We start from the raw sequence: 13,797 nt of genomic DNA, 5'->3' as shown, positions 1-13,797 counted from the left end.
TTACTGAAAAACTGATGGAAAGCCCTGTGATTTTAGGCCCTCTGGTACTGTCAGTTGTCCCATCTGCATGGACGGATACTCAGAGGTAAGTAACCAGGTTATTTCTTCTCTCTTCAGTGTCTAAACTGTCACTGAAAGAGCTAGGTGAGGCAGGATCTGCTCCTTAGGTGGGATTTAACACTTGCCTGCAGCCCCACCTGGGCTGGCACATGGCCTATTGCAGATCTGCATGTAAAAAGGGTGTACTTGTTTCTCTTGGGCCCTGCATGCTTCAGCTTTAGCCCCCAGTGTGCCCTGGGCTTTGGTGCAAAGTGGCAGTTTTTGTGTCCTTTATCCTGGCTGGGTAACCAAACAGTGCTGAAATCCCTCATAACCTCCTCATATTGCTGCTGCGGCTGGGAAACCTAGGCTCCTGCCATCTTTTCCAGAGGCCACACTTACTCATCAGACTGAGACTGGCTCTGCAGACTACTATTGCTTTTTCTGCTGCATGCTACCCTTCTTCCCTCTGACTGATCTTCTCAGCTCTGGGTGGGGTGGGGTTCTTTGGGACAAGAGCAAACTCAAAGGCTGTTCCTTGATGTCTTCCAGATTGTGCAGAATGGACGTCTCATTGTCTCTACAGAGTGTGGCCACGTCTTCTGTAGCCAGTGCCTCCGTGATTCCCTAAAGAATGCTAATACTTGCCCAACTTGTAGGAAAAAGATCAACCACAAACGGTACCACCCCATTTATATATGAAGTTTCAGAGCTATTCAGGAGAGACGGATGGACAGACAGCCCGGCTGGGCTCTTCACATGGTATCTGCCTTCAATTTCCTGAGCTCAAAAAGACTGTTTCAAAACCAACATCTGATATGTAAACTTCTCTTTTGTTTCTAACCCCCTTGCCCTTAGATCCTTTTGTAATCTCATCTGATGCTCTGGAGCTGGACCAGGGGCCCTCCCCATCTGGCTCCTTATCTTTGCTCCTCTCGGGTAGTTTCATTCCAGAGTAGGAGAAAGAGTCAGGACATTGGAGTTGAAAATTGTGGTTCCAGCTTTTCTGGGCCTACATTTGCCAAGAAGTTTCCCTGTTTGGAAAGCTTGCCCTATCTCTCCCAGGCACACAACCTTCCTGGGTACCTGTCAGTTGACCAGTCTGTCTACCACACAGTAACCAAGCCAGACACAGTCTACTCTGCCCAAGGGTTCTAGGTGCAGCAGTGGCCCCCTGGGAAGCCCAACTACTGGACCCTCCTCTCCCCCCACCCTCCACCCCCACCTTGAGGGTCAGAGGTGACTGGTGATTCTGCCTGCACCTTGTCTTTATCTGCAGTGTTTTCTGCGAATCAAGAACCTCTGCAGGGCAATCCTGTTTCCTAAGAACGAAAGTGCAATAAAGCCCGTCCTTTACTACTTTATAGCAGACCAGGAGATGTAGCACTGTTAGTGTTCTCCTCAGAGCCCTAATGTCGCCTGTGGAGCAGTGCCCATCCCATTCTGTCTCTGCTTACCAACTGTTCTCAGGAACCTCACCCGTGCTCCAAAGTTCTCCACCTGGCACAGGACATTCGAGGTCAATAGGGCAGGCACGTATTTGGGTGTCCTCTCTTTTCTGATAAAATCTGTCCTGTGTTGGCACCTGCTCTCCAGTCCTCAGTTCCTTAGTTCCTACTGCCTATGTCTGCCCAGTGTAGATACCAGGAGGTGGTGGCAGTAACTGTGGCCTTATCAGCTGCTCACTTCCATGCTTTTGCCCACGTCGCTGACACCCCTATTTCAAAGACATTGGCCCACTGGACCTGGCCCTGGCCCTGACTTGGCTTCTCACCTTCCCCCACAGGCAACATTTCAGAAGCTGTTCTTCTGGCCAGCTAGGCTGTGATTCTTTGGGCTTTTGACAGCTCTAAAGGTTATTGGCAGAGCATGGTGGTGGCTCTTTCTCTGCAAGGGCCTGATGACAACCTCTGCTCCATAGGTGTATGGGAGCCTTGTTAACAAGGTGACCCAGACTGCCCCTGAGACACTGGGGATGGCTAGCAGGGGAGAGGCCTCATGTGCAGTACAGGCCAGCCTCTGCTGTCACACCTCCTTCAGAGGGCTTCAAGCCAAACCAACAGCCTTTCCATGTGAAACACCTTCCTGGTGGGAAAGGGGCCTTTCTGGCTTTGCTAGCAATAACTGACCTTCAGTGCACTCTTCTGAAGGAGCAGGGACTCTGCACAGAGTTCACTTTAGACAGGGCTGAAGGAGTGCCCCCTCTTCTGTGTGAAAGAAAGGTTTCATTCTTCACTGACTTCTCTGCCACCTGGCTCACTTCCAATTAATTTGAATAAGAGTCATGATTTTCCTTATGGAGTTGAAAGAGGATGTAGCTTCTGTGCTCATTATAGTGCTGCATGCCTGCCTCCTGGACATCATGGCCATGAAGTCCCCTCTGGGCCTCATGGAAGTGCTCTTGTTAGGTTGTAATGACATCAGACTTCAAGGGCCAAGGTGACTGCGAAGCTGTCAACCCATAGGTGTGGTGACACACATTTAAGATTTTTTTTGTATTTTATCCTTACAAGACAACTTATGTGATGAATTATAAAAGTTGCATTACTTCATCCTAAATTAAATTGCGAAAAAAGTGTCTTTAGTTTCTACTAATGAGAAACTGCTAATTAGGAAAAGACTGGTGTGGGGAAAAGTACCTTTCCTCACTGTACATAGTTCAGCTCTTTCTTTGTTACATTTAAACTGTATCAGTGGACATCAGTCTGTTTTGGACTCCTCTGCTAGTGTTAAAGATGTAAATAAAACCATTAATTTGGACCAAAAATGGCCATGCATTCATTTGCTCTTACAAATTTGATCAACCTTTTGCCAAGGTATATTGTTCTTGTCTGCCTCAGGCTCAATAGGTTTTGTCCCTGTGCGTAGGAAAGCTCTCTCTCCAGAAGCTGCCATGTCAGAGACCACTCTTAGGCAAAACCGCAGTCCATGCTGAGGTAAGGCTGGCCGGCCACCCAGAAATGCTGGTGGACTGCTCTCAACTGGATGGAGTCAGATTGCCCTGAAACCTTGGGGTGGAATGCCTCACATAGCCTCTGGGTGGGAGGGAGAACCCCCAGAATATATGGATGCATCAGTCACTGCTGCTGGACAACAGCACCACAGAAGCTAAATGGGCATGGGCTTAGCTTATGGAAAATCAGACAAGACGTAATGGCAGGGGCTGTAGCTGTAGCTCAGTGGTAGAGTGTTTGCTTACCATGTGTGAGGCATTGGGTTCAATTCTCAGCACCATGTATAAGTAAATGGATAAAATAAGCATCCATCAACATCAAAAAAGAGACAGAGAGGTAATGGCAGACCCTTCCCTTTGCCTCTGCCCTTCTCCATGCCTGCCCAGTCCCAGGGATCAGAAAGGCTTAACATGCAAATGCCTGGGAATCAAGCTTACTTTCTGATGCAGCAGTCAGACAGAACTTGGCTGTGGTGTAGATAGTGGGACACCCAGCTATGGATTCCCTCTGGGCATGTTTACCAAAAGAGGCAGTCCCCTAAGCCAGTGAACAATGGAAACTGGCAAGAGGAAGCATGTAGCAGGAAGTGCAGCCTGTCCTGAGGAGGGATGCTGAGCTGCCACCCTCAAGATCCAAGAAGTTCTGCAGAGAAAGAGAACAGGAAAGGCTCTCCAGGCCCAGGGCCTATTATCTGTTGCTATTGCACAGTGCGGCCTCCATAGCTGAGAGTGCTCATGGACTGGATACTTGCTGGTGGCTTCCAAGAGTCTGTCTCTTCACCCCTGTTCCTGAAGCTAGGAGCTAGTTGAAGGAGGAGATACATGCCCTAAACAAGCCCAGGGAGGAGGGCGGGGCCTGAAGGAAAAGCAGGAACCTATAAATCGCAAGCTAGAAACAACTGAGTTACCTGGAGCTGAACAGGAGGAAGCCTCCAAGGCTAGCTGCAGATAAGGGAAGGCTGGTTCTACTATGTTTTTTTTCTTTTGGGTTTGGTACTGGGGATCAAACCCAGCAGTACTCTACCACTGAGCTATATCCCAAGCTCTCTCTATTCTATTTATAGAGATAGGGTTTGGCTGAGTTGCCCTTGCTGCTCTCCACTTTGCAATCCTCCTGCCTCAGCCTCTTGAATAGCCGGAATTACAGGCATGTGCCACCCCACTCAGCTCTAATTTACTTATTTTTGAAATGGTGTCATCTATATTGTTGATGTTATAATACAGAAATGACCTCTGTATATTCTGTATCCAGCACTTTGCTAAGGTCTTACTCCAATAACCCACTTGATTTCCCTTGAATTTTTCTATATCATGTGCAATTAAATGTTACTCCTTAACTCTTAGACCATTCTTTTTCTTACTGAACTTTTACAAAACTCCAATACTTAGGAAGCACACATGGTGTTGATGAACACTTTTGTCTTTCAACATTTCATCAAGAAATATGGACCAGGCATGGTGGCGCAGGCCTATAACCCCAGCTACTCAGGATGCAGGGGCAGGAGGATTACAAGTTGAAGGCCAGCCTCAGCAATTTAGCAAGACCCTGTCTCAAAATGAAGAATAAGAAGGGCTCAGTGGTAGGACACCCCTGGGTTCAATCCCCAGTACAAAACAAAACAATGAAAAATTTGCTGCAGGCTCTTGTTAAATAACAGGAGAAATGGTTCCTTTGAGGAATTTTATCTTTTGTAGGACGCAAATGTTGGAGGGGGGGGGGGCATACTAGGAAATAGAACCCAGAGCCTTGGGCATGCTAGGCAAGCAGCCTACTACAGAGCTACATTGCCAACCCTAAATAAATGTCTTATGGGCTCTTTTGCTTCTATTAAGACATGGGAGGATTTTTTTCCCCCTGAATTACATTACAGGTTGAGCCAACTCTAGTCCAAACATCATAAATCAGAAATGACCAAAAATTTTTAAAAGCTGTATGTATAAAGCATAGATGAAATGAATCATTTCCAATGATTCAAGACCAGCCTTAATGAAGATTAGAGATAAATGGATAATAGTAAAACAATAGAGAAAGTTAGTGCTGATTTTTCTGTTTTAGAAAACTGAAAAACTATTAAATTGCTTATGGGTTAAGCTATATTTTAATTTTTTATTGGTTTTTAGCAGTGCTAGAGATTGAACTTGAGCCTCAGTACATACTAGGCAGACATTACCACTAAGCTATAGTCTCAAGCCCTAGTTAGACTGATTAAGAGAATCAGATTACTAAAATAAAAAACAAGATATAGGACATTGCTACCAACTTTTCAGAAATAAGGATTATTGGAGACTGCTGTGGATACTTGGCCAACAAGTTGGATGACCTAAAGAAATTAACAAATTCTTATAAATGACTTACCAAAACTAACTGAAGGAGAAATAGAAAATCTACATAGACCTATATATAATAAGCAAGATGGAAACAGTCAAAACCTCCCAACAAAGAAAACTAGGTTTGGATACCCTCACTGGTACATCTGTCAAAAGCATTTAAAAAAAACAAACAAACAAACTGATCTTTCTTAAACTCTTGACCTCCCTCTGCAAAGAAAAGTGGAGGGAACACTTCCTAACTCACTCTGAGGTCAGCAGTACTGATACAAAGACACATGAAGACACTGCACAGAAAAATCTTGTGAATTATGTACATATATGTGTGTATACATACACACAACAGAAATACTAGCAAGCCAAATTCATTAGCATATTAAAAGCATTATAGGGCTGGGCTTGATGACACATACCTGTAATCCCAGCTGTGGTGGAGGCTGAAACAGGAGGGTTGCAAATTCAAGGTCAGTCTCTGCAATGAGACCTTGTCAAAAAGGTTGGGGGCGTGGCTCAGTGGTAGAATCCCTAGTATATGTAAGAACCTGGAGTCAAAACCCAGTCCTGCAAAAGGAAATCCTGGGGGCCAGGGGACCAACAAAACAGCATTCTACACATGACCAAGTGGGGCTTGCCCCAGGAATGCATCAGCGTACAAGGTCCCATTGAAAACCTGGAGTTTGGGGCTGGGATTGTGGCTCAGTGGTAAAAGAAAACCTTCGGTGGTGGAATGTTGAAAGCTTCCCCTTGATCAGGGGCAAGACAAAGATGCTTCTCTGTGCCCTCACGGTGCTGAAAGCTCTAGCCAGAACAGTTAGCATGAAAGAGATCACATCCCACTGGAAAATGAAGTCAAGGCATCTTAATAGCATAAGTAGAAAGCCCTAATGAGTACATACACAGGCTGGGGTGCAGCACAGTGGGAGAGGATCCCTGGGTTCAATCCCCAGTACTGCAAAAAATAATGATAAAAAATGAAATGCTAGCTAGGCGCAGTGGCGCACACCTGTAATCTTAACAGCTCAGGAAGCTGACACAGGAGGATCACAAGTTTGAGGCCAGCCTCAGCAACTTCGCAAGACCTTGTCTCAAAAAATAAAAAGACTGGGTATGTGGCTCAGTGGTAAAGTGCCCTGGATTCAATTCCAATATTATGTGTGTGTGTGTGTGTGTGTGTGTGTGTGTGTGTGCAGAAACTTTACCAAAGAATATATGTAGAGACTGGGCATGTAACTCAAGGCCCTGGATTGGATCCCCAGCATCACAAGTGAATAAAACATGACAATGGGCAAAATCATCAGTCATTAGGGAATTGCAGATTAAAATTAGAGTAGGATATCATCACACATTTTACACCCACCCAATTAGCAATGCTGATCATACCAAGTATTGAGAAAGACCTGGAGCCACTGAAACTCACAGGGATGGAAATGTAAAGTGATAATAGTTTGCAGTTTGCTTTACACCTACAATGTAACCATATGTGACTACTCCTAAGTGACTGCCCAAGAGAAATGAGAGGACTTCTACATGAACCTTCACACCAGCTTTGTAATAAGCCCAAACTGAAAACAAACCAAATTTCCCTTGAGTGACTGTGGAACATCCATATGTGGAGTATGACTCAGCAATAAAAAGTTAGTCAGCTGGGTTTAGTGGTATATTTGGTTTTGCTTTTCTGTGAGGCTGGGAATTATAAACCCGGAGGTACTCTACCACTGAGCTAGGTCCCCAATTCCTTTTATTTATTTATTTACTTAGGTGGTGCTGGGGATTAGAACCTAGGGTCTTGTGCCTGAGAGGCAAGCACTCTACCAACTGAGCTGCATCTCCAGCCCCCTTTTATTTTTTTATTTGGAGATAGTCCCTCACTAAGTTGCCCAGGCTGGCCTTGAATTTGCAACCTTCCTGCCTCAGTCTTCTAAGTTGCTGGGAATTCAAATATATACTACAGCACCTAGCTTTGGTATGTGCTTGTCATTCCAGCTACTCAGGTGCTAAGGCAGGAGGATCACAAGTTCCAGGCCAGTGTGGGCAATTTAGCATGATCCTATCTCAAGAATAAAAGTCAGCTGCTCAAGGGGTCTGGGGGCTAGGGTTGTGGCTCAGTGATAGAGTGCTTGCCTAGCATGTATGAGGTACTGGATTCGATCCCTGGCATCACATAAATAGACAAAATAAAGGTATGTGTTCATCTACAACTTAAAAAAAAGGGGGGATCCATTAAAAGTCAGCTGCTGGGACTGGGGTTGTGGCTCAGTGGTAGAGCCCTTGCCTAGCATGTGTGAGGCCCTGGGTTCTATCCTCAGCACCACATATGAATAAACAAAGTTAAAAATCCATTGGCAACTCAAAAAAAAAGTCGGCTGCTCACAGGAAATGCTCAGTAGAAGACTACTTGCCTAGTATGGTACTAGGCCCTCAGTTCAACCCCCAGTACTACAACAAAAAGCAAAAACAAACCAAAAAAACCCTTTTGATATATGCAACAACATCTAATGAATCTCAAATAATTATGCTTATTGAAATAAGAAAGAGCGTATACTGCATAATTCTATTCATATAGAAATTCTAGGGCTAGGGTTGTACTCAGTGGTAGAGTGCTTGCCCATCATGTGTGAGGCCCTAGGTTCAATCCCCCAAAACATAAAATAAGTCTAGTTACAAAAGCAGATTAGCAGTTACCTGGGGCCAGTGAGTGTGGGGGACAGGGATGGAAAGGGAGGCTTCACAAAGGGGCTGAAGTTTAGAGAGTGAAGGATGTGTTTGCTGTCTTGATGATGGTGATGTACTTTATAAGATTCCATGCTTTAGGCTGTGAATAGTGGCTTGCGCTTAAAATCCCAGGTACTCAGCGGGGAGGCAGGAGAATCATAAGTTCAAGGCCAGCCTGTGCAATTTAGTAAGAGCCTGTCTCAAAAACTAAAAGGGATTTGGGGAGGTGGGTAGCTCAGTGGTAGCGCAAATGCCTGGCATATATAAAACCCTGAATTCATGCAGGCACGGTGGTGCACGCCTGTAATTCCAGAGGCTTAGGAGGCTGAAATAGGGGGATCTCAAATTCAAAGCCAGCCTCAGCAGTGAGCAAGGCGCTAAGCAACTCAGTGAGACCCTGTTTCTAAGTAAAATACAAAATAGGGCTGGGCTGTGGCTCAGTGGCAGAGTGCCCGTGGATTCAATCCCTGGTCCACCTCTCCCCCCAAAAAATAACAACCCAAAAAACCTTGAATTCAATTCTAGTACTGAAAGAAAGAAAAAATCTTTAAACATATGCAATTTATTTTATATCAATTTTCCCTCAATAAAAAAAAGTACAAAAAGAAAACAAGAAGTTTCTGTTTCCTTTTCTGTACTCCAGAACAGTTTACAGAGGAGCTAGACTATTTAATCTTTGAAACTTTGGTACAATTTGGTAAAATCTTAGATTAATGTTTCCCATTGATTCCTTAGTTGATACTTTCTATTTTTCTCTGTAGCCATTGTTTAAATTTTCTACCTGTAATGAGGTCACCTTGGAAAACTATATTCTCCTCGGAAATACCCATTTCATCTCCATTTTCAAATTTTGTCCAGAAACCTTTATGTACACATGTATTTATTGTGGTCCTGGGGGTTGAACCCAGGGTTACTCTACCACTGAGCCATACACCCAGCTCCTCTTTAATCTCTTTTAACCCAGAATTCACAATTTTCCTTTCTTTTTATAATACTGACTTTTTAGGCAAATTGTCTTGTAGAGGGTCTTCCTGTATTTTTACCTGATGACTATTTTACTTAATTTTTTCAGTGTCCTCAATTTCCTATAAAATGGAAATTGGTGGGGCTGGGGTTGTGGCTCAGAGGAAGAGTGCTCACCTAGCTTGCGTGAGGCACTGGGTTCGATCCTCAGCACTACATAAAAATAAAATTAAGGGGGTCTGGGGTTGTGGCTTAGTAGTAGAGTGCTTGCCTAGCATACGTGAGGCACCATACAAAAAAATAAATAAATAAAAGTATGCACCATATAAAAAATAAATAAATAAAAGTATCACGTCCATCTACAATTAAAGAAAAAAAATAAAAACAAAATGGAATTGATTCTAAATATTTGATCAGATGCAGCCCCAACATTCTGGGCAAGAATCATTTCCAATGAACTGGATATGTTGGTGCACGCCCATAATCCCAGCTACTGGGAGGCTGGGGCAGGAGGATTGCAATTTCAAGGCCACCTGGGAAACTTAGTGAAAACCTGCCTCAAAATAAAAAATACAAAGGATTGAGGATGTGGCTTAGTGGTAAAGTGCCCCTTGATTCAATCTCCAGTACCAAATACAACCAAAAAAACAAAACAAAACCCCTTCCCAGATGATACTGTACTCCCTGTTGTATCATGTCAGAAGACATGTTATCATTGCAAATTTTCAAACATCGAGATTCTTCTGGTCTGCATTACTTCCACTTCTGTTTTCATAGCTGTTTATTTTGTAGTCTATTTTTGTATTGTTTAGAACTGCATTGGGGTGGGTGCAGTGGCACACATCTGTAATCCCAGTGCCTCCGGAGGCTGAGGCAGAAGGATAACAAGTTCTAGACCAGCCGAAGCAATTTAGTGGCACCTGGTCTCAAAATAATAAGAGAGCTAGGGATGGGCTCAGCAGTAGAGTGCTTGCCTAACGTGTGAGGTTCTGGGTTCTATCCCCAGTAATGCCAAAATAAATAAATAAATAATAATAAAAGCATAAATCTACATAGTTGGAAAAAATAAAATAGGCAACAGCAGCAAACTTTTAATGTTCTTGAGATGGTGTTGCTTTTGTGCCCCACCTGTCCTCAAACTTGCAATCCTCCTGCCACAGCCTCTGGAGTAGCTGAGTTGACAGGTACGCTCCACCGTGCCTGGCTCAGCAGCAAGTTTTGAAAGCTGAAAAGCAGATATCTGAAAGGTAGGTGCTGTAGTGGACCTGAACAAGCATTCCATGTGGAAATCTGGAAAACAGCCCAATTTACCCTGCAGAGTCCTAATAATGCTCAAGAATTGGCAGCACCAGCTAACTCTGGAACTGGGGTCAAGGGAACAATAAAATAAGGAGTATTTGGCAAAATCTCTTAAGAAGCAGACTCCTTGGGATTGTGGCTCAGCAGTAGAGCGCTTGCCTCCCACGTACGAGGCCCTGGGTCCGATCCAATCCTCAGCACCACATTCAAAAATAAACAACTGAAATAAAGGTGTTGTGTCCATCTACAACTAAAAAATAAATATTAAAAAAAAAAAAAAAAAAGCAGACTCCTGATTCCCAGCCTCTATTTCACACTGATGGACAACTATAACTTTAGGTTTAATCTCTGGAGAGGACAACAAAGAGGGTCTTGCCTGGAGGGTGCTGGGTATTCTCAGAAGTTCTTGTTTGTTTTTTAAAACTATGGGATGCTTCACCAATTTGCCAATTTCCTTACACAGGGACCTTGCTAATCTTCTCTGTATTGTACCTATTTTAGTGTATGTGCCACAAAAGTGAGCACTTTCTACTGATTCTTCCTTTAAGACTTTTGTTCATGATTTTTTAAATATTTGTTTTGTATATATTTTTCAACTTTTTAAAATTTCTTTGCCCTTATATTTTTTGTTATATCTAATGTAAAGTGTGTTTGCTAAGTTTTATTTATTTTTTTTAGAGAGAGAGAGAGAGAATTTTAATATTTATTTTTCAGTTTTTGGCGGACACAACATCTTTGTTTTTATGTGGTGCTGAGGATCGAACCTGGGCCGCACGCATGCCAGAGGAGCACGCTACCGCTTGAGCCACATCCCCAGCCCCATATAGTTTGTTTTAATCATTAGTAGATTTACAGTCTGCTCTTTGCTATGTTGTTGACATGCCTGTTTCATGCTTTCTTCCTTCTTTATTACCAGATCATTTAGTATTCCTCACTTTGGACTGGGATGTGACTCAGTGGCAGAGTGTTTGCCTAGCATGTGGCAGGTCCTGGGTTCAAGAAATATTTTTTCCTTTGTTCTCTCCTAACACAAAAATACGTTTAGTTTTTTTTTAATATTATTTTTTAGTTGTAGTTGGACACAATACTTTTATTTTTCTGTGGTACTGAGGATCAAACCCATGGCCTCGCGCATGCTAGGCGAGCGCTCTACCGCTGAGCCACAATCCCAGCCCAAGTTTTTTTTTTTTTTAATATATATATTTTTAGTTGTAGACACAATACCTTTTGTTTATTTACTTATTTATATTTATGTGGTGCTAAGGATTGCTCCCAGTGCCTCACATGTGCTAAGCAAGTGCTCTACCACTGAGCTACAGCCCCAGCCCCTCTTTAGTTTTTTTGAAACTAATCGTTCAGCAATTATCTTTGAGATTACAACATATATCCTTATTTTTTTTTGTCTAATACATTTATTGCTTTCATGAAAATGTGAGAATCTCAACTTCATTTACCCACCTCCCATCTTTTCATTCAAGTTGTCATGCAGTTTTTAGTGCTGCATGTATTATAGATTTGGGGCTATGAATTGTGGGATAGTTAACTTATCTGATTTTCCTTTTAAGTGCATCTTGTGCCCAGTACACATTCATATCTTAATTAATAATGTTTATTGCACATGGAAGTAATACAACTGCAATTTTATAAAAGTATCCACTATATGCAGCCTTTTTCTGAAAGTGAGTTCCAAGAGCCTTCCAGAGTCATGAGGCTGCTGCTCCGAGTGCCTACTCCATGCAGGATTTCACGGGACCTCCCACATTCTTGCCAGAATAAGTTTCTCTCTTTCTCTTTTTTCTTTTCTTTTCTTTTCTTTCTTTCTTTCTTTTTTTTTTTTTTAAGTACAGAGATTGAACCCAGGGGTGAACCCACTGAGTTACATCATCAGCATTTTTATTTTGTTTTGAGACTAGATCTTGCCACTTTGCCGAGGCTGGTCTTGTGAACTTGTGATCCTCTGGCTTCAGCCTCAAGAGTTGCTGGGATTATAGATGTGCACCACAATAAACTTAATTCTCAGAACATGCACAATCCCCTCTCGTCCTTGTCTTGTATTCTCCCTTTGGTGGTTATTATTATTATTTTTTTAATGTATCAACTTGACTGGGCCAGAGAGTGTCTAACATTCGTTCAAACGTTATTCTGGATGTGATGTGAGGGTTTTGGGATGAGAACATCAGAATTGGCTGACTGAGTAAAGCTACATTTTGGTGGGTCTTCTTCAATCTGCTGAAAGCCTGATTAGAACAAAAGAACTGAGAGCACTGGGGTTGCAGGAGGCCCTGGTTGGACCCCCAGAACTGCAAACAACCTCCACTGAAACCTGAGAAGGAGGGAACTCCTCTGACCTGCTGGGTCTTCCTGGGCCTCAAGCCTGTTGGCCTTACTGGAGCTACACCTAGTTTCTATTGGTCTCCACTGGCTCACTGCAGATTTGGGGACTTGTGGCCTCCATATTACATGTGCCAGTTCCTTGTCATAAAATATCTCTGCAACCTACTAGTGTTTCTCTGGAGAGCTCTAATCCATCCCTCAGGGGGTAAAAATTGATTCTTAGGGGGAGAAATTAACTAGTTATGTTTTGTTGCTCTCCAAAGCTCAACTATACAAGACAAAATCTTATTCCTTAGTATTTTTCTCCTTAATTTCGTGTTAATTTTTCCTTAGGGTGAGTCTTAATCCATTTGTGTTGCTCTAAAAAAATTACCACAAACTGGGAGTTTACAAACAATAGAATTTTTTTTTTTTTTTTGGTACCGGGGATTGAACTCAGGGAAACTTGACCAGTAAGCCATATACCCAACCCTATTTTATATTTTATTTAGAGACAGGGTCTCACTGAGTTGCTTAGCAACTAGCTGTTGCTGAGGCTGGCTTTGAACTCATGATCCTTCTGTCTCAGCCTCCCCAGCCACTGGGAATACAGGCATGTGTGCCACTGTGCCTGTCAGATTCGGCCATTTTTACTTGTTGCAGCTACAATAACTTTGAGGGGTCCTGGGACATGCTGAGCTTCCCCTGTTGCCCAGTGTGGCACTGCTGTAAGCCCTTTGTACTGAGATGGGATAGCCCAGTTCAACTCCTGAGAGAGGCCTCCCCTGTCCCAGTCCCCAGAGTAACTATGGATTGTATCATTGAGTGCTCTGTTAGTACCCAAGTCACACCTGAGCTGGGACCTGGGCTCTGACTCTATGGGGTGGCTTTGGACAAATACCTTACCATCTATGAACGTGAGTTTCTCATTCATCAAATAGGTGCTAATGGTACCTATCTCCAGAGTCATTATGTGGACTGAGATGAGATAGCAGCAGGCAGCATGGTTAGTGTATAACTGCTGGACAAACGGCCATTATTATGTCATTCATTCACTTAGCAAATACTGGAGTGCTGTGAGTCCAGCCTCTTGATCCTGGACTCTGGTGCGTGAGGAAGGCACTCCCGTGTCTTCCCCTGCCCTTTAAGAAGTTTCCTTTTGGGGGATATTGGTGACAGTCATGAATCCC

General features: G+C 43.3%; 1 protein-coding gene and 1 non-coding gene across 2 annotated transcripts in view; one reads left to right on the top strand and one right to left on the bottom strand.

Annotated features, from left to right (window-relative positions):
- The window catches only part of Rnf4 (ring finger protein 4), a 31,867-nt gene extending 29,061 nt beyond the window's left edge, over window positions 1-2,806 (top strand). Inside the window, exons 7-8 of the mRNA XM_046423714.2 lie at window positions 37-85; window positions 592-2,806. Coding sequence (XP_046279670.1) covers window positions 37-85; window positions 592-741 — 199 coding nt within the window. The 3' untranslated portion in view covers window positions 742-2,806. The remainder of the gene's footprint in view (window positions 1-36; window positions 86-591) is intronic.
- A 7,907-nt stretch (window positions 2,807-10,713) lies between these two features.
- Window positions 10,714-10,819, bottom strand: LOC124078837 (U6 spliceosomal RNA). The gene has a single exon (XR_006847069.1). It is a non-coding gene; the product is annotated as a U6 spliceosomal RNA (small nuclear RNA).
- Between the last annotated feature and the right edge of the window lie 2,978 nt (window positions 10,820-13,797).

This window comes from Marmota monax, unplaced genomic scaffold (genome assembly GCF_021218885.2).
Source record: "Marmota monax isolate L192 unplaced genomic scaffold, Marmota_monax_Labrador192_F-V1.1 WCK01_AAM20220418_F8-fsc00009, whole genome shotgun sequence".
In the NCBI taxonomy this organism is placed as follows: Eukaryota; Metazoa; Chordata; class Mammalia; order Rodentia; family Sciuridae; genus Marmota; species Marmota monax.
This window is presented reverse-complemented; position numbering and strand designations above follow the sequence as displayed.